We start from the raw sequence: 26630 nt of genomic DNA, 5'->3' as shown, positions 1-26630 counted from the left end.
GGAGAAAGTGGGGAACATAGAATGTTTTTTGAGGGAGAAAGTGCAGAACATAGAACGTTCTTTTAGGGGGTAAGTGGGGAACATAGAACCTGGGGAACATGGGTACAGTCCCCCTGCCTCGACTATACAGCTGTGGTTCCCAACCTTTTCAGGCTGTGACCCCCCTAAGTAATCATATTTGAACTGGGGACACCCCCCCTTCCTTATAAGCACTTGGAATTGTAGAAGTTGAGATATTCAATTTAGTTAGACTCAGTTCCACAGATAAATATTGTGAGATCTACAAGCTCAAAACACCTCACGTTGCAAGGCGTTGTGTGCTTGTAGATCGGCTAATTTCAAAAACCTTTGCGTCTTTCATATATTATTTGACATTTTGGCCAATGTTTGACCAGTTTTTATAGTATTATTTTAGTAGTATGTTTTTTAGGCATTAAAAAGGTCTTAAAGTCCTTAAATTGCCACTTCACAGTCATCTGGGGGATGAACTCCCCCTTACATGTCAAGCTGCCCCCCTTCCTCTCTGTCACTCTCTGTACCATATACCGCTTAAGGCAGGGGAGGCCAAAAGGTAGATCGTGATACCAGTAGATCATCAAGGGTGCATGTGCAGGTAGACCACATGGCATGCTTCTAAAAATATATAATTAAAATATAAAAAGAATATGTGAATATGACATCAAGAAGGGCCTGTCAGCTCCCTTCATGGCTTCTAAAGTAGGCAAACCTCCAATGCAATACTTTGTTCAAGAGTCAGTAGCATTACAAAGAACCCCACAACCTACCACTTCCATACAGAATGGGATGAAGACATTTCCCCCAGTATTTCCCATTTATTTCCCCCTTACAGTAAGTGTTTTTGTCTATGTAATGCCAGTGCTGCTATTCCAAAGCCCCCCTCAGGTCCTCAGCTAAAACATTTTGGATGGGTAGATCATGTTGAGCTCGTCATTTTAAAAGAAGATAAAAAGTGTGGGCACCCCTGGTTTAAGGCATTGAACAGGCTTTACGTCTTTTTCAACCAGTGTCTTTATGTCTCGTCTCTCCATCCAGGATCCGCGACGCGGCCAAGACCCACAAACTGGTGGAGCAGGAGCTGGCCCATGCCGTCAACGCCACGGCACTGGTGCTGTCTGAGACCTTCCCTACCAAGCCTTCCAGTCCTGAGGTGAGGGATACGCAGAGAGAGGGCTGGGAGTGGGAATAGACCAGGGGTTTTCAAACTTTTTTCACTGAGGGCTAGGGATGTTAACAATTGATCTAAAATCGATCAATTGCCGTTAATACATTATTCGATTAATTTAAACGATTATAATTTTTTATATATATTTTTTGGAGGAAAATAAATGGATTTATTTTTATTTAATTTTGATATCAAATGTGAGCTTACCATAATCACAGTAATCCTAGGCCTTTGGAGAGAAATGAAACTCCATAGAGCACTGTAGAGGGGAGGTGTGTGTGTGTGTGTGTGTGTGTGTGTGTGTGTGTGTGTGTGTGTGTGTGTGTGTGTGTGTGTGTGTGTGTGTGTGTGTGTGTGTGTGTGTGTGTGTGTGTGTGTCCAGCTGAACCTCGTTGACGCTCGTTAATGTTAGATACATCAGCACTCAGTTTTGGTCTTGGACAAAAATTTTCCTTTTGGTCCTGTGTTTGAAAAAATCGCCCTGATGGTGGCGCTAAAATGGACAGGTCCATATTGATGACATGAGTCTAGACATACTGTGTATCGCTTTGCGTGATTTTAGGGCAAGATTTGTAGGAGCAGTGTCCAAAAATGCGTTTTGCAAGAATCGGCCTCATGGTGGCGCTAGAAGAGGGCCATGTGAGAAATGAGGGGTGGAGGTTGTGGTTTGGCAGCCAAGGAGTGTGTGTGCAAAGTTCGGCATGGATAGGGGCAACGGTGGCAGACATATGAGTAGGGCAAAAGGGTGACGTGACAGACAGACATACAGACTGACGGACTGACAGCCGGTGGAGGTTTTGATAGTAACTGCGGTCGCAATAAGTCTAGAAGTAAAGCAAAGGCTGAACACTCATAGGCACGATGCAGGTTTTATTGAAGGAACACCAACATTTCGACGTGTTAAGGTCTTCTTCAGGGAATTAAACCGATATAAGGCCTCCCCATACTTCGACCGAAATGTTCGGTGAGTTGTGTTTTCCGACGTGCAAATTTCTCGTTCGGTCCAATGCTTTTCCGAAGTCCCGAGGGATATCATTTTATGGTAGAAAAGGACCTTTTGACCGAAAACGGCGGTTTCGGTCAAAGTATGGACAGGCCTTAAGTCCATTAGTTGGATTAAAAGAGGCACCGGGTGTCTTCTTTGTTTGTAACAACGGAAGCACAACTAGCAGAGAGGAAGAGGAGGACAAGGACAAAGAAGAAGGGTGAATATTTCAAATGAAATAAGAGCAACATTAGGGGGCCATGTTATGAACCACGGGTCGACCGTGACAGCGTGTGCAACCCAACCTGAGACAACGTCACTGTGGCCTCTTGTTGTCTGGGTAACAAGTACTACTGTCAAATGTAATCTTCGATAGTAACATTACAGACATGACTTCATGGTGTTATTAGGCCTGGGGCGGTATCGACATTTTGTTACCGCGATTACCGTCTTCCCATTTACCGCCGGTACTGCGGTAATTACCGCACCCCCGTATCTATTAATTAAGGTTCGGCGATAAGCCAAAATATTGCAATCATCTTCCCAAAAGTCGCCTCCCCACAGCCTGACTGCCCAAGTTATACTTCTCCGTACAGCACAGCGGGTCTGGCTTTAAAAGGAGCAGATCTACAAGCTCAGAACGCGTCGCGGATGCGACGTGTTTTAGATCTGTGCCCTGTCGGGTTACCATAGTAACATAGGCTCCGTACTTTTCACACAGCTGCGTGTGAACAGGGGCGTCAATTGGGTATGGCAGGGATATGCAGCTGCCTTACCCTGGGTCCAGGGGGGGGAAGATAAAAGTTAGTTCTAAATGTAAATCCATAAATGTCTCTTTGTCTATCTGTACTGGTTATTATGTTGGTAAATTACAGTAAAATAACTACAAATGCAAAATGTAACAAAATGGTCACTTTAACAAGGTATTATAATTATATTATAGGTATATATATAATTATATATTATATGTACTTCTTAAAATAAATATATCATGCCTGTTGCTAAGGTATGGCAACACCAGTCATGTTGCCATACCTTAGCTTTTTCTGAACTGACGCTACTGTGTGTGAACAAAGTAAACCAGAAGAGAGAGACGGGTAGTCAGGATCGTGTAGGCTACAGTGATTCTGTAAACTCCATAACTCTATGGTAAACTCACGTCTCAAAACGCAGTGATTGAGTGCTGATACAGGTTTTAGTTACAAGACTTGACAGAAAAGGTTATAAAATCGCCGACGGGGCTCATCGCGCGTCGCGGTTGAAAAAGTAAAATAGTTTCATTTTCGCTTTTAGTCCACGCGGCCCGCGCTCCGCTCGTAATCCGTATGAATAAAAAAAGAAACAGCCACAACACAAGGTATGTATTTATTAACATACTTGTGTCGTGGATTACAGAGAAAGTTTACTCTGTTCCGTACTCCCCTACGACGCTGCTGCTGCAGGGCAGCAGCCAGTGGCCACTCGGACAGTCACGAGTGACGTACACTGTATGTGGCTTCCAAACTGTGGTATACGGCCCAGAGCAGAGCGGCATGGAGCGCATGCGGTCCTCGCTTCTCCCCTGTTTTAAAACTCGCTTGTTTTCAATAAAAAAATATACTATTTTTGTCTTTTTTGACCGCGGTAAGGACCATGACACCGCGGTAGGCCTCGGTTTACCGCGGTACGGCGGTACGGCGGTTACCGCCCCCAACCCTAGGTGTTATAAGCCAGTGGTTCTCAACCTTTTCAGGCCGCGACTCCCCCAAATAATCACATTTTAACTGGGAACTGCCCATATCTCCATATACATGGATTTCAATATGGGTAGCTCTCAACACCTCGCAACGCGAGGCTTTGAGTTTTAGTCATAGTCTTTTGAATAAAATGTCATTTAGTCATAATTTAGTCACCTGAAAAGTATTAGTTCTAGTCTAATTTTAGTCGACTAAATACCATAAAATTTTAGGCGACTAAAGCTACAGTTGATTTAGTCGACTAAAATGTATTTTGGCAGGCCTTGATGGCATCGTGACTGATTTTACACTTCGTTGTGTGCTGAAAATAGCAGATCTACAAGCTCTTGTGAGCTTGTAGATCGACTATTTTCAGCACGCAACACCTGAGAGCAACCAAATATAAAATGACTCTCTTCTCCACTAGTCCCTCCCTAACGTTTTAGTCTAGTTTTTATTTTGTTGACGAAATTGTCAATATATTTAGTCTTAGTTTTAGTCACCACAGCTTAGTTTTTGTTTAGTTTTTATTTAGTTTTCGTCAGTGAAAAAAACACAGTCGACAAACATTTTTCGTCATAGTTTTAGTCGACGAAATCAACACTGGACAGTAGGCCACTGATAGACTAGATATTAGGCCCTTTTCCACTGCAAGGAGGAACCAGAATCTTCTAGAACTGAACCAAATGTTTTGGTTCTGGTTGTGTTTCCATAGCGCACGGCCCGGTTTCAAACGAGGTTCGAGGAACCTTTTGTTTTGGGTCCTGCTCCTGAGGTAGAACTAAACTTGAGTTCTGGGAACCTATGGGCGGTGCCAGCAGCGCTGCTGCTCTTTTTTGGGACCTTTCCGGTTAGGTCTGGTTATATGGAAACGTAAGCAGAACCTGGTCCCGGAACTTCACTGGTTCTGTAAAGTTCTTGGTTCTGGAAAGTTCTGGCTCTAGCTCTCGGTCGGCCCTACAGTGAAAATGGGGCTTTGTTAACAACGTTTTCAAAAGGAGTCTGGATGAGCAACTTGAAGCTGGGAGTCTTTGGGAAGATGAAGGCTAAAAGTGAGGGAGCGGCCCTCCCTTCTAGTTCTACATAATTACGTCATCATGCAATGACATCAAACCATTGTCATAACAACCAGTGTCCTTTAAAAGTAACCGTCCAATTAAAAAAGTGTCATTCAACAACTCATTCCGGCTACTTAAACTCTTGTTTAACAACTTCTCCTGTAAATTTGTTCCACTGGTCGGTGCTGCTGTTTGAAATGTTTCACTGGACAATAGATCTGAAAGGAGGACATGCACATTGGTACCGTGCTTCTGTGGTAGTCGGACACAAGCTGTACTCATTTGGAGGGTTCCAAAACTACCTGAACAACAGAGATCAGATTGAAGTCCACATCTTCAACACACTAGTGGCGTTTCCATAAAACTACTTTTTGCGCATTAACGGCTGATTCGCTAAATGTTTTTATGGAAACACTTCAATTTGCGAATAAACTTTCATTATCCGCAAAAAAGATTATACGCTTGGAGGAGGAGGATTTTGAGGCTTAATCGGATAAACTAAATGCGCAAAAGTGAATGGAAACGGGTCAGACAATACATTCGAATAAAGTATGACGTTCTGGTCCATATCGTCCTCCTATATAACACTTTCCCCCGCCGCTTAATTAACGTCCATTGTACAGCGTTCGTCAGAGAAAGACAGCTGCTGATCGACAGATCTCTCTCTCTCTCTTTCTCCCTCTCCATCTCTCCCTCCCTCCCTCTCTCTCTCTCACTCACACACACACATGTACAGGCGCGCGCACGCAGCCACCCACGCACACACTTTTCATACAGGTTTGTTTTATATCAGCAGAAATATATCCAGATAGTCCATAGACTGTAGAAAAATAGAGATAGTCACTACCAGCATGGGAACAGCGCACGGGTGACGGACTGACTCGCTATATGTTGCTCTTGCAAGTACACGCCCACTGCCTGATCTACAAACCCTACAACGTAGCGTGGAGGGACACAGTTTGATCTTGGAAATCTACTGTTCCGTGCGCCACACAGTCATACGACTAATCATAAATCAGGCACCATGGCATGAGAAGCAGACAGCACGCAGACCAGTTTAGCAGCGGAGACGGAGAGAGAGGGTATAAAAGTCAGAGAGAGTAACAGAGGCATGGATGGAAACGTGTAAAAGTGAACTCATCGTCAAAATGGGACACAAATTCCTTATTGAAGCGTTTTTTCCTCCATTGCGCGAAGCAATGCGATGGTGTGTTGTGTGGATAATACGTTAATGTGTTTGTGTGCGTGTGCGTGCGTGTGTTGCAAGGCGAAGCTCTCAGAACAGCCCCGTGACATTTTGTATTCATTATTGTGTCGCTTGTCGCTCTTCTTCTGCAGTTATAGAATGTCGTAGGACTGAAAAGGTGCGCCACCTATTGGTTTTCCAAACGAACTACTACCCTTATTCGAATGACACCCGCAAATGGAAACGGGCTAAATTCACTAGTCTAAATGCGCATTTCTGATAATACGCTTCCCTAATGCGCTTAAGTTTATGGAAACGCCACTATTGTCTTTGCGTTGGAGGAAGTTGCCCCCAGTAACAAATGGAAGAGGACAAAGTGCCTATCGCACCGGACAGCTGTGGGGCCACACAGCTGTGCTGGTTGAAGAAATTGCCTACATCTGGGGAGGAGGGTATCCCTACTGCGATGTGCTTTATGCCTTTGATGTCCACGCCCACAGCCCAAGGTTTCTGGGACTATTCCAGAAGCAAGGAGGAACCACTCAGCCTGTGTCCTGGAGAAGGTCATGTATGTGTATGGAGGATTCGCCGAGCTGACTGGATGTACTAATGACATGTACAAGTTGGACACCAGCATAATGGTCTGGTCTTTAATTAATACCAGAGGAACTCCACAACCTGTTTCACGAGGTCACTCTGCCACCATCATTGGCACAAAGATGTTTGTATTTGGGGGCCATGGGGGCGGTGTGTTTGACACAGAGACTAACTGTTGGCTGAGCATGCCTTCTGGACGCCTTATTCCAGAAGGACATGATTATTATTCAGCCTTTGCCTACAATGGAGAGCTGTACATATTTGGTGGCAAAAACTGGAACCAGTTCTTCAATGATCTGTGGAAATTCAGTCCAGAGACCTTTTCCTGGAAGCAGGTTGAGCCCAAGGGGAAAGGTCCCCCTAGGATGGATAGGATGTGCTGCTGCATGGTGGGAGATCGCATCATCATCTTTGGAGGATTCATAAAGGCGATGTCACCTGTTGATGACGTGTACATCTTAGATTTACAACCTACTTTGAAGACATTATGCAAGCTATCAGTTATTCATTATGGCCTGAAGCGGTCCGAACTCCCACATGACATCAAGTGGGAACTGGCAACCATGACTACCAAAAGAAAAAGCTCACACACATGAACACACGCATGCACAGGGACACCTACATAATGTAGCCACATGGAGTCACTATTTTGGCTACGAGCTTGTAGATCTGCTATTTTTGAAGATCTTGAAAATGTGTTCAAGTCTTTGAATATTTTTGACCCGATTCTGTAAATGTCTTCAAAGTCCTTTGAGTTTTTTTTTTCATGTTTCTATCATCAGTGATGCTCAAACTTTTTCATGTCAAGGACCCCCAAAATTGTATTTGGCCACGGACCCCCATCTCAAGATAGTTAGTTCCGGGGACCCTCCCGAAAGCAACAATTCAGTTAGAAATGACCACAAAGATATATTCAAAGATTTGCACACATTTTCAAGATTTTTCAAAAAGTAGCAGATCTGCAGCACTTAGTGCCGCGCTGTGAGCTTGAAGATCTGCTATTTTTCAATAGCTGAAGTAAAAAATAATGGGTTAAGTTTATACACGTCTGGCTGTGACGTGTGATACCGCTCGCGCTTTCCCTTTCAGAGTGTTTGGTGTCGATGTGGCCCAGGCAGTGTTGATTTCGTCGACTAAAACTATGACTAAAAATGTTTGTCGACTGCGTTTTTTTTCACTGACGAAAACTAAATAAAAACTAAGCTGTGATGACTAAAACTAAGACTAAATATATTGACAATTGCGTCAACAAAATAAAAACTAGACTAAAACGTTAGGGAGGGACTAGTGGAGAAGAGAGTCATTTCATGTTTGGTAGCTCTCAGGTGTTGCGTGCTGAAAATAGCCAATCTGGAGCTTGTTGTGAACACGCAACCAAGTGTAAAATCAGTCATTACAATGTCATCAAGGCTGCCAAAATACATTTCAGTTGACTAAATCTGTAGTCGACTAAGATTAGACTAAAACTAAAACCTTTCAGGTGACTAAATTATAACTAAAACTAAATGACATTTTATTCAAAAGACTATGACTAAAACTAAATCAAAATGTGCTGTCAAAAACAACACTGGGCCCAGGCAGCAGCAGGAGGGGATTCAATCTCACCGAAACCAGACGGCGAGGAAGAAACAATAATTGGCCACGGTTCAGATGTCGATGTGGTCCAATCAGGAGAAGCAGAGGCAGGAGGATGCCGAGTCATGTAGATTTATTTTTGTACCGTAACAAATAAAGATATACTCGGTTGCATTCTCTCTTGTATTGTGCATTAATTTCAGGTTGTGTTTTTTTTCCCCCATTGGTGACATTAAGGATTGAATTTACGTCCTTGAATTGAATTTCACGTTGCTTCCGGAGCGCTGGTACAGGGGCTGCTCCGCCGCACAGTGTGTCGTGTATGCCTTGTTTGTTTGTTTTTTTTGTTGTCCGTGTGCCTAAGTTATGTTGTGAGTCTTTATATGCAAGGATGTTTAAGATGAGGGCCGTGGAAATCGCTCTGCTGATCCTGTGGATACACTTCTGTGGATTATGCCTGACTGTGGAGCTTCAGATTTGTCCATCAGTCGACTTTAAGGCTTAATCAGGAGCTTGGCCATAGGTAGGCTTGGCGGTGGACACTGCTCTTGTCTATACTGTCCTTATGTATGTAAACCTGTCTTGTTTTTCTTTGTTACATGTGTTAAAATGTTTGTTTATATGTTATGTGTCGCATACATGACGTGCTGTGTCGCAAGACAAATTTCAGTGTGAACTGACAATAAAGTACTATATCATATCATATCATATCAATTGCCAAAAGACTTTCTTGTCAACTTTGTAGCAATAACAGCTGTGTGTGTGTGGGTGTGGGTGCGTGCGTGCACACGCGCGTGTGTGTGTGTGTGTGTGTGTGTGTGCGTTGTTCAAAGGACCATTCTCATTATATCATGCACAATAAAAACAAACGTAAATGACTGTTCACATGCTCTGCTGTGAACTGAACCAAACTACTGTAATGAACTGAAGGAAAGAAGGAAAAAAAAACATATTCTATCAGAACATCAATAATTTTGGAACAATTGTGTACGCTTCAATATGACATTGCACGGTGATGCCAAAACATTATCTAGATATCAAAAGGTGCACAGCACACCGGTCCTTGTGAAGTTCCTATTTCACGATCTATATCACATTGAAAAAACTAATTTTCAAGCATTTAAAGAAAAAAATACCATGACATTTAGTTTACATTACAATGTAAACATATGAATGTCGTTATGATCAAAATGTCTGTGTTTGCCCATTACTTGGGGCCCACTCTCAACCCACACAGGTAGAGAATCACTGGCGAAGAGGGGGAAACAAAACAAGGTGGCCTAGTACAGGCCCCTGGGGCACTGTTCACAACCATTTATTAACAGCACCTCTATGGCTGTCACTCTCATGCTGCTGCCAATTTGCTGTAGCCTGCTGCTTGTGCAAGATTGTGTGCATGCCTAAGAAAACGATACGTGATTGACGGACGCTAACCAGCCCGCTGTGTGTGTGTGTGTGTGTGTGTGTGTGTGTGTGTGTGTGTGTGTGTGTGTGTGTGTGTGTGTGTGTGTGTGTGTGTGTGTGTGTGTGTGTGTGTGTGTGTGTGTGTGTGTGTGTGTGTGTGTGTGTGTGTGTGTGTGTGCATCTGTGTGTGTCAAGTGCACACATGGAAATCAAAGGGGGCTTGAGCCCCTGCCCTTTTACCCGTCTGTAAAAATTGGCCTCTCCAGACCATGAATGCAGTTTTTACTACATTGAAAGAAATGCAAATGCCCTCTTTCCATGCCATACCTGAAGGCAGCATTCAAGAGAATTGCCTTGTCCAAACTCTCCTGAACATGAATGCAGCATCTTATGTTGAAAGAATTACCCTCTCTCTGTAGGAATCCATGCCGTTACGCCACATCTCTGTAATTGACTTGATTATGTATAATTCAGTGTGGTATCACGCACCGAAAATAGACGACCTCCAAGCTCACAACGCGTTGCACGTGCTTGGAGCTTGGAGGTCGGCTATTTTCGAGATTTTCACCAAAAGGCCCTTTTTTAAATGTCAGCCCCTGCCTTTCTAAAATGCTCTGCACGTCCCGTGTGTGTGTGTGTGTGTGTGTGTGTGTGTGTGTGTGTGTGTGTGCGTGTGTGTTTTTGTGCACAGTGTCTGAGTCGTAGCACTGCAGTGGAGTTGGTCAACAGCAGCAAAGTCCTCCAGGCTGAGACGACGATGCTGCTCGACGGACAGCTACTGGTACGCACCACTACAATCTCACCTCTTCATGTTGTCCGGCATAAATATATTATCTCCATATTCTAACTCAGGGGTCTGCAACCTTTTTGCCATGAAGTGCCATGTTTTAATTGTCTACATTACCAGTACATTTAATCATGAATGTAATAGATCCAGTAGAACTGACAAGTCATTGGTTGCGCGCGGGTGTTCTGCGCTGAAAGTAGCAGATCTACAAGCTCGCAACGCGCCGCGACATGTTGTGAGCTTGCAGATCAGTTATTTTCAGCATGCAACCAATTGTAAAATCACTGTCAATGCCTGCGCAAATAATCTTTTGTCGATTAAAGTCTTATGATATCTAATCGACAAAATTCTTATGATATTTAGTTGATTAAAACTAGACTAAAACTACAACATTTCAGTAAGTACTGTACTCTCTCTCTCTCTTTCTCTCTCTTTCTCTCTCTCTCTCTCTCTCTCTCTCTCTCTCTCTCTCTCCAGCTGGACTCGCCCGAGGAGGAGGAGCTCCAGTCCACGTTGAACAGCCTGAGCGCCGAGCTCCACAAGCTGGACGACATCCACTGGATATGTCCCATAATGCAGTGCTCTGAGGAGGTGGGTGCGGGAGCAGGAGGACGGGTTCACGATGACTCCCATGGGTGTGAAAGCTGCCGTTAGATCAGTGGTTCTCAAACCTTTTCAGGCCGTGACCCCCAAAATAGTCATATTTTAACTACCCCCACCCTGACGAGCACTAAGAGCTGAGGCATTACATTTAGTATAACACGGTTCTATTGTGAAAATAGCAGATCTACATGCTCGCATACAAGTGGTTAATATATCTTTTTAGACAAAATAAGCCGTAATGTCTTTATTACTGTTTACACCAGCCCCCATAAGTCACATCTGCCCATGAAATATTGTGGTGCATCTTGGGAATGGGCTTGTTGTGTCTAAAAAGACACATTAACCACTTGTATGCATGTCCATGCATGCAAGTCTAAATTGTTAAAATCACTAAAACGATAGAAAGAAGCAAATGAAAACATTTTAACACATCTTTTCTTTTCTCTTTTAACTATCTAAAATATGAACCCTTGTTGTACAAAAACTAAGTTGTCCTTAAGTTAATCATCTGAAGTCCCCCCAAAATAATTGGGGGACCCCCCTGGGGGTCCCGACCCACAGGTTGAGAACCACTATTTTAGCTCAACAGTTCTCTTATGTAGGGGCATCATTTGGGGCATCAGTGGAAGTCATTTGTCTCCCCCTAGTGTTCAATATCCAAACAACAGAATTTGAGCTTAACTCATAAATTCAGTTTTTTATGCATATTTGCCCCCAACTCTGAATTGTTTTTTGCAGATTCATCTGATTGCATCGCAATCGATGCCCGTCCATCCACATGTGACACGTTATAATAGTTTTTATTGTATGCAACCATTAAATTATTTACCACTCCCTATTCTGGGAATATTGTTGCAGCGAACATTTTCAAACAGAGTGTGTGTGTGTGTGTGTGTGTGTGTGTGTGTGTGTGTGTGTGTGTGTGTGTGTGTGTGTGTGTGTGTGTGTGTGTGTGTGTGTGTGTGTGTGTGTGTGTGTGTGTGTGTGTGTGTGTGTGTGTGTGTGTGTGTGTGTGCGCGTGCGTGCGTGACTAAAGGGTGTGAGAAAGATGGTACGCTTCGTGCCATGTATGTGTGTGTGGTTAAAGGGCGTGGGAAACACGGTACACTTCGTGCCATGAGCTCAGCAAGTCAGCATATTCAGATCTGCTCTTCCTTCCTGTTTCTTTTAAATAGAGGCTGAAATAAAGATACATGTGAACTCATCATAGCAGTTCTATATAGATTTAGTCTTCTTATGCATGGCTGAAGTAGAATTAAATATCTATACTGCATACAAATTGTATCTTCAAGACATAGGTCAACTCCATGCATGGTCATTCACAAATGAAGAACAGAAAAAAAAAACTCAAGATATGACAAATGATGTCATTATTTTGTACCTTGGTTCTGTCCTTGAGTATTGACCTTTCAAACACAACATTAGGCCAGCCTACTGATCATTCCCAAAAAGTGTCATGAAAATCCACCTATCCATTCTTGACCTTTGATCATACAACAGCGCTGCAAGGCGTTGTGAGCTTGTAGATCGGCTATTTTCAAAAATGTTGCCTCTTTCTTATATTATTTGACAGTTTGCCTAATGTTTGACCAGTTCTTATAGTATTGTTTGTTGATTACTTTTGATGTTCTGGTGCCCCGAACCAGACGTTGAGAACCACTGCTTTAGAAGTGGACTTGGGGGTCATGGGCATGCTGCCAGGCTACGGTGCAGACAAAGCCCTCTAATGTGCAATTTTTTAAAATATATATTATTATTTTTGGAGCCGTGTGCAAAGCACATGGCTCCCTGTGCACAGCTTTCAGCTTTTGTCCCGTCTAATGGGAAAAGGATGTTTCGTTGAGTTCGAACAGTACCTTTTATGACCACACATGTTAAGGGAGGGGCGCTGTTTTCAGGCCAGGCCAGGCACACACACACACGCACACACACACACAGGGGGGAACACATAGAATCAAAAACATAGATCTGGAAGTGCTCAAATTCACGGCTCCACTTCGAACCAAGGTTTGATTTTTTTTATATATATATATATTTTTGGGGCTTTTTTGCCTTTATTGACCAAGGGAGGTCCAGTAGATTGACAGGAAATGGGGAGAGATGGGGAATGACATGCGGTAAACGTCGTCCGGATCGGGAATCGAACCGGCGACACCACGGCAACCATGCCTATGTGGAGGTGCCTATGTGGTATGCGCCTTGACCAGTAGGCCACCAGACGACCCCCTCTTTAAAATAGATTTCTAACTGTTTCCTATCCTATCGGTGTGCAGCTCGGATGGTACGGAGCCGGTAAAACATGCTTTGATCTTTTCTGAAAAATTGTGAATTTGTTAAACCGTTTTTTCATTTAAATCAGTGGTTTTCAGTCGGTGGTAACCAAATCTATCCATATAGATCTTTAACTCTTGAGAGCATAAAATGAAACAAAATTTACCCTTACTGGTCCATTTGACGCTCTCAAGAGTTAAATTATTGTTAAACCTGCATTTCTCAATTTACAAGAAGTCTACACAATTAGAGAATGTAGATTTTATTTTATTTATGTTTGCCTGTTCTCTCTCCTATCCCACTGCAATACAAAATGGAATAGGGGACAAAATCTAGATCCAATGATCTAATGAAAATATTCTAAGGTTTTGGGTCTCAAATGGTGGTCTGTGGCTCAAATGGCAAAAAAGATGTGCGGCCTTGATGTGAAAATGCTTGAAAACCACTGATTTAAATGAATAGATTCAAACTGGGGTCCACACAGCACTGCAAGCATAGGTCTGGCCTGGGCCACAGGGTAGTGGTCCAGGCACCTTGGCTGGTAATCCAGCCCGTGCAGCGTCGCAGGTTCGAGTCCCGATCCTGACGACCTTTGCTGCGTGTCACCCCCCCCCATCTCTCTCCCCGTTTCCTGTCAGCCTTCTGTACACCTATCAATAAAGGCAGAAAAAGCCCCAAATAATATCTAAAAAAAAAAAAGAAAAAAAGGATAGCATAGGTCTGTGCACTAACTGGCTCAGCCAACAGGAGGAGGCCGGCGCTTGTTCAGCCTGGTGCGTGCGTGCGTGCGTGCGCACGCGCGCGTGTTTGTGGGTGTGTGTGTGGGTGTGTGTGTGTGTGGTTAAAGGCTGTGAAAAACATGCTACACTTCGTGCCATGAGCTCAGCCTATTTCAGCATATTCAGATCTGTCTTCCTTCCTGTTTTTCGGAAGAGAGGCAGAAAAATAAAGATGCATGTGAACTCATCCTAGCAGTTCTCTATAGATGTATTCTTCGTATGCGTGGATTAGAACAGTGGTTTTCAACCTGTGGGGGTCCCCTAATTATTCTAGGGGGTCCCCAGATGATTAACTTAATGTGCAACATTGTTTTTTCAACAGTAAACAACCCAACTTAGAGTTTAAGTGTATAGAAGGTATATGCACATTTCTAAAGTGACAAATTAAACATTGGCCAAATGTTAAATGTCAAATGTTAGAGGCGGAAATTGTGGCGGAAATTGTGAGCGTTGTGAGCATGTAGATCTGCTATTTTCACAATAGAACCGTGTTATACAAAATGTAATGCCTCAACTCTTAGTGCTTGTCAGAGTGGGGGGTCCCCAGTTAAAATATGATTATTTGGGGGGTCACAGTCTGTAAAGATTGAGAACCACTGGCTTAGAAGAAGAATTTAATGTCTGGTACTGCATGCAAATTATATCTTCAAGACAGACCAACTCCATGGTCATTCACACATAAAAAAAAAAAAAAAAACTCAAGACATGACAAATTATGAATTTGAATTTTTATTACAAAAAATAAGCCAGGCAACTGATCATTCCTGTGCAAAGCGTTGTGAAAATCCACCTGGCTTATTGTATTCTTCTGAATGACATGCTGATTGTATCATGAAGACACAAACCATGATTTTGTGAATGTAACCTTACTGCACCTATAATATTTGTGTTGTGTGCTCTCCTTTGTGTCGACATAAATAAATGGTTAAAATGTGCATTCTCTCTCTCTCTCTCTCTCTCTCTCTCTCTCTCTCTCTAGGAGACAGTGAGGGTGGGTAAGGGCAGCAGCAGTATGAAGATGAAGATGATTCCCAAAGTGAAGAAGGACAAAGACCGTCTTCACAAGCAGAGGTCCAACAGCTCTCTGTCAGGTATGCCAGCCGGAAGCTCCCCTGAGAAGAAAAATGTATGCAAGCAATTAAGGCATTTCCAGACAGACCGGTAAATGTCTACAGTGCATTTCACTGGGATTGTTTTTTTTAGGCACTGTTTAATATGCTTATGTTCATGCATGACTTTAACCCAGTAAGACATGATGCCGATTTTAGAACTATCTGTTTTTACAAAAGTGTTTGTTTTTCTGAAAAATGTATTTTCACAGTAAAAAAAGGCAGATCTGCGAGCTCTTAGAGCGGCACGAAGTGACGTGCTTGTGTGGTGGCGTGGGAGGGTTAAATGCTGTGAGAAACATGGTACACTTCTTACCATGAGCTCAGCCTTCAGCCTATTCAGATCAACTCTTCCTTCCTGTTTTTTTAAATGGAGGCCGAAATAAAGATGCATGTGAACTCATCATAGCAGTTCTATATAGAATTGTCGACTCCCACCAGGGAAAGTCGAAAGTTGAAAAAAAACAAAAACATCAAACATCAAATTAAAAACGTATTTTTTCATGATAATTTTTGCGTGTGTCTGTGTACTACGGCATTCAAAGTAGGATTGCTTATTGTCAAGGACAGAATGATTCTCTCCTTTTCCAACTGTGTTTTTTCAATAGAATTAAGCACAAGGTTTCGGATTTTGTCCCAAGTTCATGCACCACCCCAGGCCATCAAACAATAAAGTCGACTTCAACTCAACTTTTTACTGAGTTGAGTTGACTTGCAAAAATCACAAGTTGTTAATGTCCTACTTAGAAGTAGAATTAAATATATTGTTCTGCATACACATTGTATCTTCAATATTTGCTTCTAGGGGGGGGTCCCTGATACTTAATATTTCCAGATGGGGGTCGGCGGCCAAATAGATCTGCAATTTTATCAATAGTTAAAGCATAAAATAATGGTTAAAGTAATAATGCTTCCTGGTCTTACAAATCTACTATTCTACGTTATTCTCCAAAGTGTTGCCGAATAACGCGGTATCCAACCACTTCATTATGTCAGGGCTAGGGCTTCATCTCTCTCTCAGCTAAGGGGTCCTTGGCAGGGGCGTCACACCAAATTCTGGGCCCTGGGTACAAGGATTCACTGCGGGCCCCCCATGAATGTTAACTATTGAAAAATAGCAGATATACAAGCTCACAGCGCGGCACCGAGTGCCGCGCTGCGAGCTTGTAGATCTGCTATTTTTGAAAACTTGTGAAAATGTGTGCAAGAAACCCATGTTTCCATGTCAGTGATGCTCAAACTTTTTCATGTGAAGGACCCCCAAAATGATATGAATTTGGCCACAGACCCCCATCTCAAAATATTTAGTTCCAGGGACCCCCCCGGAAGCAAAATTTTGCTTAAAAAATACATATTCAAAGATTTGCACACATTTTCACGACTTTTCAAAAATAGCAGATCTACAAGCTTGCAGCGCGGCACTCGGTGCCGCGCTGTGAGCTTGTATATCTGCTATTTTTCAATAGATAAAGTTACTAGGGCCCCTCCGCCTTGGGCCCCAGTAACTCAGTCCCACTTTCCTACCCCTTGTGACGCCCCTGGTCCTTGGCCTGAAAACGTAGAAGAACCCCTGGACTAAAGGGAATATTATCAACAGTATACCTCTTCAGTCTCCAGGCAGAAATTAACTGTATTCACTCAATCTTGATGTAATGTTTGGGCTTGAACACGGGATTCTGTGAACAGGTTAGATTCACATAATGCATACAGTAATTGCACTCTTTTGTACACGCCTGACATGTTAGCATTTTTCTTTGCAATTTTCTACATCAATACCCCAAACCCTTACAATGCTGACGTAACAGAGTGAAACAAGGATTCACCTTTTGTTGACTGGTAATTGGAACACATTCCCGAGAAGCTCTGCTCAATGGCCCTCTCTCTCTCTCTCTCTCTCTCTCTCTCTCTCTCTCTCTCTCTCTCTCTGTCTCTCTCTCTCTCTTAGCCCGTACAGCGCTTGCCCAGCCTTGACGACCTTACAGGCTTATATAACAATAAAACATAATATAGATAGCATGTTATGCAGTGGTTCCCAAACTTTAGCTCGAGGGACCAAAACTAGTGAAAATAGCAGATCTACAAGCACACAACGTGCCGCTTCGCGCTGCGTCGTGAGCTGGTAGATCAGCTATTTTCACTACTTCTTTAACAATTGTTTTCTAATTGATGGAACTTATCCGATTTTTCTTTCATTTCTTCATGAAATTGCGGGAAAAAATCTTTGTATTTTGGTTTTAATTCATGAAAAACTATGCTTTTGAAATAATAATAATTATAAACAAAATGTAGGAAACCAAACATTATGGGACCCATGAAAATGTGTCCGTGACCCACAAATGGGTCCCGACCCACTGTTTGAGAAACAGTGAAGGTTCATTTGTTGACCTGGCATCCTATAGTTTGTATAGTTTCAATTTACAGATTTTTTTTTTTTATACTAGGCCAATACTGTTTAGACTGATGATGGGTTCTAGGTTTGCCTACTGTATGATCCTATATTACTATGTCTATGCATTTGATGTATTACCACGTGTTCACCTTGGATTAATAGTATCTGCTAAATGCGTAAATTGTAAATTCATAACGATCCACTCATCCTAGACTCTTCGCCCTACTGGCCCCCAAACTGTGGAATAAACTCCCAGTTGCACTTAGAACAGCACACTCACTTCCTAGCTTCCGCCGTGGTCTGAAGACTCACCTCTTCAGACTCCACCTTAGCCCATAGCACTTAACGTAGCACTTGCCTACTCTCAAAGACCATACATGTAATTTAGATAGCATTTTTTGGTTTTTACATTTTTTTTACTGAATAGGTACTTGGTCTACCTACGTTTATGCCTACCTATTTATGCATTCGATGTATTCTTGTTGATGCATTGATGTATAGTATTACCTTGCTTATTGTAAATCGCTTTGGATTAAGAGTGTCTGCCAAATGTCTAAATTGTAAATGGTCTCTCTCTCTCTCTCTCTCTCTCTCTCTCTCTCTCTCTCTCTCTCTCTCCCTCCCTCAGGAACATGGGATATCAAAGGAGGCGTGGGCGAGACGGACTCTTCTTGCAACTAGGAACGCCTGGACGAGGTGCTTTTTTTAAAGTCAAACCGCCGCCCTGTGTGGCCACAGGTCAAGGGGGGGTAAACGCGCCTCGTGTTTCCTCCCCTCTCTATCTCTCTCTGTAAACAGGAAGGACAGTGGCTTGACAAAGAGGCGCGCGAGGGAGGAGAAGAGAAGCGCGATCGACATCCTCCTCCAGAGCCTTCCACTATAGTACCCTTAACCACTCAGCTTTGCTTTGCTTCGCATCGCATCCACCGTTGGGAGTTTCACCAGTTCCGTTTCCCTGCTCGACCAAAACCAGGAAAACGGGGCGTGGCTCACTGTCAGCAGCTAGTGAGCAAGCCAATCGAAAGGGGGCAAAGGGGTGGAGCCGCAGCTACAGTATATGGGGCGACGACGGCCTGTCTCCGCTAGCGACGTTGTTTTTTAGGCGGCGTGACGTGTTTTTAGCGTGGTGCTCTCTGTTTGCATGACGAACGCGGCCATGTTTTAGTTTTGGTTTCGTTGATTTTTAGAGCATGTACGAGCCGTGACTTCTCGGAGTCATTTATTTTAAGTCCTTATGTTGGTTTTTACCTTCTCCTTCAGAGACTCATACACAAGCCCTTTTCTCTGAACTTTTTGCTTTACTCTTCTTGAAACGTGACATTATTTATTTCTCTGTCGCATCGCCACGGGAACACGGACAAAGGACGACAACGGAACGAACAAACTGAACTTCATATAGTCTTTATCGTCTTAATTGAACTGAAAGAGTTATTGATGTTGCAAAAAAAAAGTGTATTGGATCATATTTGAGGAATGTACTCGTTGTGGAACTTGTATTATTACCCTGTGAATAACGATAATAACGAATAACAATGATGAATTTACTTGAGGTTCTGTTAGTGGTTGGTTCTATGAAGTGCGGTTCTCTTGGTGTCGTACAAGGCTAGGCACAGGCCAGGAGTTAACAACAAAGGACGAAACATTTTATTATGGACCCATCCACAAAACCTGTCTGCTGAATATACCGTCACTGTCGGGCAGAAACCTCGTATCTCCAAGTTTCAAATTTGTAATTTCTTTTTGTGAATTAAAGCCCTGCTTCACCATACAAGACTGTCGCACAAAGCTAGTGAAAATAGCAGATCTACAAGCACACAACGCCTCGCATCGCGAGGCATTGTGTTTGTTTCTGGCAGAAACAGCTCATCTCCATTTTCAAACTTTTTGCAGATCTACAAGCTCAAAATGTGCCATTTCGCTCTGTGTTTCGAGCTTGTAGATCTGCTACTTTTGAATTTGAACCCTGAAACGTTACAGTACGAGGTTTCCACCCGACAGACGATATTGTATAAACATTGCAAAAACGTGCGCGCGTGTGTGTGTGTGTGTGTGTGTGTATATAGTAAACCTATGATTGTACTGCTGCAGAATGTTTGAAGAGCTCTATTTCAAAACACTGTATGAAAAACATATACTGTATGTACTTTAAATATTTTTTTTTTTGGGAAGTACCATAATTTAAGTCCATATTGACAACACCATTATTACCCAGTAAGTAATCTGTTTTTTCTTTATTTTATTTTATTGTGAAACCAAACTACTACTGCTGCAGTTCCACCCTTAAAAAAAAGGTACCATATTTAATTTGGTTTCTGTGCAGTCGATCGTTTTGTAACTACTAGACCTTACCCGTTCAAAGATATGAGCTCCGAAATGTAACTATAGCGGTTTCTTTGGATTTCTGTCACGGTGGATCTCAACTTAACTTATAATATAATTAGGTAAATATATTGCATCTTTACAATGCACTGACTCGGAGCCAAACAGGTTTTTTTTGTTTTATTATTCTCGGTACGGCTCTTATGCAACTTCTTCAGGCCTGTTTTCGTGCACACGGATGAGACGTCACGGTCTTACATTGCAATCTGTTCCTCTTTTAAGTTGTGTTTATCAGTTATGTGGAACTGCTCCGTCCTTGCAGCTTGAAAAAAAAAAGAAAAAAGATGAAAAAAGATGAACTCCTCAGCCCCTGTGCATAAATATCAAAGCCAGATAACGCTGTCCTGTGTGTCGCTGTATGCCATCTATACTTAGCACTTCTCTGCCTCACAGCGCTTGGTGAAGTCGCCTCGGTGTAGCTCAGTGGTTCTCTTCAAGGTCTCTCCTTAACTTTGACAGTGTACAAACGGAACCAAATGGACCCTAACGGGTCCATTTGGTTCCGTTTGTACACTGTCAAAGTTACAGACTTGTAAGGGTCAATTTAGACCCCCATAAAGGAACCTAGAGAGTCCCTGGAATCCACTTTGAATTAACACTGGGGATTTTGCTGTGTGCCGTTTTAACAGAGTCCTTATTTGTCATCAGTCATTGTCAGTGGACGGGCCGACCTATAGGATCAGATATAGTAACTGGATGGTTGTCATTTGAATTGGGCAAACAGGGCTTTTAAAGTAATTACAGGTGGTGTTCCGTACTGAAATAAGCAGCCAGAGTGTAACATGACATCTCAAGAGGTGACTTCTCCCTGCGTTTCACAGAAATGGCCCATAAAAAGTAACTGATGATGATTAGGAACGACCAATGTTGGCCCTGCGATTTCTCTTTGGGTGATAAAAGATGCGTCCTCGAGGAAAGACTTTTCAGTCTTTGAACAGGGTCACATGTTCATGTCAGACGGTTAGAAGGGTTAGTTCAGGCTTAATAGAGGTCCACGAGCCATTAAGCTTTAGCATAGTCTAATAAAACTTCAACAATCATTAATCCTTTGGAGGGGGCAAGAGAGTCTGTTTGACATGGGATTGTTGGCACCAACACATTGCTCGCATTAGACATCCTAGATCTCTTCTGTTATTGATCAGATGAGCAGATAGTACAGACCTAGAACAAAATGATTTGTTTTTAATTTCAATTTGGGGGGAGAGTTTGATACAGAGGAATAAGATAAGTCAGATATGTTAAGCATCATGTTGTCTAAACCTCTCTCCCTCTCTCTCTCTCTCTCTCTCTCTCTCTCTCTCTCTCTCTCTCTCAGTTCAATCCAATTCAAAGGGGCTTTATTGGCATGAGAAAACATACGCTTACATTGCCAATGCAAAAGGGGAACAAAACAAAACAATGTACATACGCTACTGTAGGTTTGTACACTTACAATGGGAACCAAGAAATGTGTCGACAGACCAGTGTCACATTGCACAGTATCTTACAAAACATTCCCTGTCAGAAATGGTACATCCATGTTGTTAGAGTGAGTCATAATGTAACAGAGATGATGGAGGGTCATGGTCGGTGATTCTTCTGTTGAGGTGGTCATGAACTAACTCTTCATGATGTGTGGCTGTTGTCGCTGTGAGCAGGGGTGTCGCACCACATTCTGGGCCCTGGGTGCAAGGATTCACTGCGGGCCCCCCATGAATGTTCTTCATAGGGGAGGGGGTTTAACCCATTTAGACCGGGAACGCGTTATTACGCGTTATTTTGTGCTTTAACCATTGAAAAATAGCAGATATACAAGCTCACGGCGCGGCACCGAGTGCCACGCTGCGAGCTTGTAGATCTGCTATTTTTGAAAAATCGTGAAAGTTTGTGCAAGTCTTTGAATATTTCAAATCCTTCTAAGGTTTCTTGAAAAACCTGTTTCCCATCTCAAAATAGTTCCAGGGACCCCAAAGAAGCAAACATTGAGTTACAAATGTTCACTTAAAAAATACATGTATTCAAAGATTTGCACACATTTTCAAGACTTTTCAAAAATAGCAGATCTACGAGCTTGTATATTGGCTATTTTTCAATAGCTAAAGTATAAAATAATGAAGGCCCCTCCACCTTGGGCCCTAGTAAATCAGTCCCACTTTTCCCCCCCTTGTGACGCCCCTGGCTGTGAGGCATTGTAGATAATGAAGCTCTCCTATAGGATTGTGTTTGTGTATCCATAGTGTGCCAGCTATGTGCTAATACACCTCTTTAGAGGATTTAGTGGTGGTGTGCCATGCTTGTTCCGAGCTCAGTGGGGGTTTTCACACTTTACAAGGACTTGAGAGCGTTTTTTTTCGAGTGAAAAGAGACGAATGTGTGGCGCTTTGGTGCAGTGAAATTGCTAAAGCGTTAGACCCTCTGTGTGTTTGTTTGTGTGTGTGTGAGTGGGAAAATAGAACTTGCAGGCTCAAGTGCTTTGCAAACAGGAATGTGCAGATTGTGCGTGCGTGTGTACTTGTACAGAATATGTGGGCTTAAATGCGCTGCAAAACATGGGAAACCTTAGATAGACTCGGATTGGTGTGCGTACGTCATACATTTCAAAGTTTACTGTATCTTGCCTTGCACTTTACAAAGAAGCAAACTTTACGGGGAAAATGGTCGAAACAAGAGATTTGTGCTTGTGTGTGCGCGCGTGTGTGTACATTATATCAAGACTGAGTGTGTGTGTTTTTTGTTTTTTTATTGATCGGATGACAAAATATTCCTCCTATTTATGGCAAATGTATACGGACAAAAAGTGTGTTGATGAAAAAAAAAGAGTAATATATCTAACCAAATGTAAAAGAATGTTGAAGTATATGAATATATACATACAGATGTTTATTAATTCAGGGGTGGTGACGTTACAGTTGCATTGCTATTTACTCCCATGAAAAGGCTTCTGACATCATTATTCAACAATATACATATTAACCTCATGCTCCACTGCTGTGCCAGTGTCTTTGACATGTGACATTACGTTGATAATTCTGTTTGATAAAAGGTACATTTATCATTTTAAACATCCAAGGACTGTTTCTTGCATACTGTTGTTTACAACAACAACAAAGGTTTTAAATGGCGTTGGCTATGTTGTAGCATCTTGTGAAAGTGCTAAATAGTTTTCTTTTGAAATGGCGGATGCATAGTTTTATTTATTTTTTATTTTATAATCTTTTTATTTAACAGTAGTTCATCCCCCAAAAATACGTATTTTTCTATCGATTTACACACCCAATGAAGACTGGAATTCATGTAGATTATTTCGTCTTTTGTCGCATTCCTAAGACAATAATTTGATTACAATACATTTACCAAATGCATTTGGGTCCCCATCCGGAATAAATGGGGGTACATTTACAATAATCACATTTTTGTCATTTTTGCGACAAATACAAAAAAATAAAAAAAATAAGATATTGAACCCAAATCTCCATGGCTTGAATAATCAGTAGAAAAAAAGGCATTTTGGGGGTGAACTACTCCTTTTAAGTCAAACTCAAACAGCAGAAATGTCATCAGTGTGGGTAGTACTGTAGATTTACAAATGACCCAACCAACCGACCACCATGTGTGCCCTGTACTCACTATTCCATTGTGAACTTTGTGTGCAAATAATCTTCTGACTTCTCTACGCGCCCCCAACCTCCCACCCTCCCCTGATGATGATCCAAAACAGCCTATTTATTGAGATTGTGCGCAATGCCGAAAACGCCGGACTTGATGTTGCACGACTCTGTACGTTGCGAGGTGTTTTTAATCGTATTATCATGTGCAGTGTGTATCAAAGAACCAAGTCAGTGCAACTTGCTGGAGATTAAAATGAGTTATTGGAAGTGTCACATTGGTGTGTTGTGTGTTGATTTGTAAAATACAAACGCATGCATACATACAGTACAGTACAGTTGTGCATTCATACCATGTCAAGGACCCCCAAATTGACACTTTAGCCCGCAGAACCCCATTTGAAAAGATACGCCAGTGGCCCTCATAAACGAGAAGATTTGTACGAGCGGCTCTAGCAGTGATTCTCAACCGTTTTAATTTCAAGGACCCCCAGTTTGACATGCATTTTAGGCTACGGACCCCCATTTCATGGCATTTCTATCTCTGAGACCCCAATTTATATTGTAAAATGAGTGTTATTTTAACTCGGGGAGTACTCTCTCTGAGTTACTGTACATACCCATAAGGGTCCATTTGGTTCATCATTTAGCTGGGGACCCCCTGGAACTCCCTCAAGGACCCCCACTTTGAGAACCAATGCAGTAGTATAGGCTACTATACACACTTGCAGTACATAGAATAATAACTTCATGTAGCACTTTTCAAAACACATCGTTAAAAAGGGCCCAACAGGAGCAAGCTATTCAATAAAAGGAAGTGTATTCTCTGTTTATTCTTGCTGTGTAACTTTTTCAATTACTCTATCTTTCCCTGAAAAATATTTCATGATATTAACGTCCAACCACTGAAGGAAGGGTGTGTGTGTGTGTGTGTGTGTGTGTTTACAGTTTACAGTTTACAGTTTAGGCATTTAGCAGACGCTTTTAATCCAAAGCGACTTACAATAAGCAGATACAACATCGCAATAATAAACAAGATAATAGGTCAGTACATTAACAGCAATATAACAATGTAAATGGATATCTATCTAGAGAAAAACACAATATAATCAAGTTCTAAAGAAACCTAACAAACAAATGCTTCATGTATGGTCATTGATTTTACTGTAGTGCTAAGGGTTTAGGTGGAGTCTGAAAAGGTGAGTTTTCAGTCCACGGCGAAAGGTAGCGAGTGAGTCCGTTGTTCTAAGTGCGACAGGGAGTTTATTCCACAACTTGGGAGCCAAGAGGGCAAACTGTCTCGGACGAGTGGATTTTTGCCCTGGAGTTTTTAGCGAGGGTTCGGTCAGCATCCCTGTGTTGGCTGATCTAAGTGAACGAGTGGGGGTGTAGGGGTTGATCAGCTTTTGGAGGTATGGAGGAGCCATACCTTTGGCTGCTTTGAAGGTCAGCATCAGTGTTTTGTATTCCATGCGGGCCGCAACCGGGAGCCAGTGGAGGCTGCGGAGAAGGGGAGAGACATGTGAGAACTTAGGCTGGTTGAAGACCAGTCGTGCCGCGGCATTTTGGATCAGTTGGAGAGGTTTAAGTGCACATGCCGGGAGACCAGTGAGGAGAGAGTTACAATAGTCGAGTTTTGATATGACAGATGTCTGAATGAGGAGCTGCGCTGCCTCCTGGGTGAGGAACGGTCTGATTTTACGGATGTTATAGAGTGTGAACCTACAGGACCGGGTGACTGATGCAATATGTGCCTTAAATGATAGCTGGGTGTCCAGGACCACACCAAGGTTTCTAGCAGTCGGAACTAAAGTCACCAATGCATTATCTATGGAAATAGTGAGATCTTGCATGGGGCAAGACTTAGCTGGGAAGAAGAGTAGCTCCGTCTTGTCCGGGTTCAGCTTGAGGTGGTGGGCTGACATCCACTGTGAGATGTCGGCCAGACATGCAGCAATGCGCTCTTCCACCTGGGTGGCAGAAGGGGGGAAGGACAAAAACAGTTGAGTGTCATCAGCGTAGCAGTGATATGATAGATTGTGAGCAGAGATTACAGCACCAAGGGATTTGGTGTACAGGGAGAACAGCAGAGGGCCAAGTACGGATCCCTGGGGGACTCCCGTTTGGAGGGTTCGGGGGGATGAAAGCAAACCTTTCCATGAGACCTGGTAGGTCCGGTCCGACAGGTAGGAGGAGAACCACTTTAGTGCCGTCCCGGTGATGCCTAGGTCAGCAAGGGTGTCCAGGAGCAGCTGGTGATTCACTGTGTCGAATGCCGCTGATAGATCCAGAAGAATCAGGACTGCAGAGTGGGATGCAGCCTGGGCAGCATGGAGTGCTTCTGTGACTGCTAGGAGTGCCGTTTCTGTGGAATGGGCCGGTTTAAAACCTGACTGGTTGGGGTCCAGCAGGTTGTTCTGTGAGAGATGGAGAGAAAGCTGGTTAGAGACCACACGTTCAAGGGTTTTTGAAAGAAATGAGAGGAGGGATACCGGTCTGTAGTTCTTGACGTCCGAGGCGTCAAGAGTTGGTTTCTTGAGGAGTGGTGATACTCTGGCTGTCTTGAAGGCAGCTGGGACACAGCCTGAAGTTACAGAACTGTTGATGATGGCGGTTATGAAGGGGAGTAGGTCAGGTGCGATCGTCTGGAAGAGTGGAGAAGGGATTGGATCCAGGGCACAGGTGGTAGGTCTAGAGGAAGTCACTAGTTTTATGACGTCATCTGCAGAGAGAGGGGAGAAGGAGGATAGACATGTTATGTTAGGGATACAATTGCGTGTTTTCGACACTGTATTCTGGGGGAGATGGGAGAATGAACTACTGATATCATCAACCTTCTTTTCAAAGTAGGTGACAAAATCGTCCGCTGAGAGGGATGAAGGAGGGGGGGGAGGGGGGGGTTTGAGGAGGGTTGAGAATGTGCTGAACAGTTTCCTAGGGTTTGAGGTACATGATTGGATCTTTGTGTGGTAGAATGATGATTTTGCAGTGGAGAGTGCGAGTGAGAAACCTGACAGGAGTGCGTG

The 26630-nt window shown here is 42.9% G+C and overlaps 1 protein-coding gene across 1 annotated transcript in view; it reads left to right on the top strand.

Annotated features, from left to right (window-relative positions):
• LOC308298147 (diacylglycerol kinase delta) overlaps positions 1–18322 on the top strand; it is a gene marked incomplete at its 3' end in the record, with an annotated part of 221054 nt that extends 202732 nt beyond the window's left edge. Inside the window, exons 27-31 of the mRNA XM_080741703.1 lie at positions 1054–1168; positions 10395–10484; positions 10968–11081; positions 15123–15234; positions 18270–18322. Of these exons, the coding sequence (XP_080597829.1) occupies positions 1054–1168; positions 10395–10484; positions 10968–11081; positions 15123–15234; positions 18270–18322 (484 nt within the window). The remainder of the gene's footprint in view (positions 1–1053; positions 1169–10394; positions 10485–10967; positions 11082–15122; positions 15235–18269) is intronic.
• Between the last annotated feature and the right edge of the window lie 8308 nt (positions 18323–26630).

The sequence above is a fragment of the Nannobrachium achirus genome (assembly GCF_963921795.1).
Source record: "Nannobrachium achirus genome assembly, chromosome: 14".
Lineage (NCBI taxonomy): Eukaryota > Metazoa > Chordata > Actinopteri > Myctophiformes > Myctophidae > Nannobrachium > Nannobrachium achirus.
This window is presented reverse-complemented; position numbering and strand designations above follow the sequence as displayed.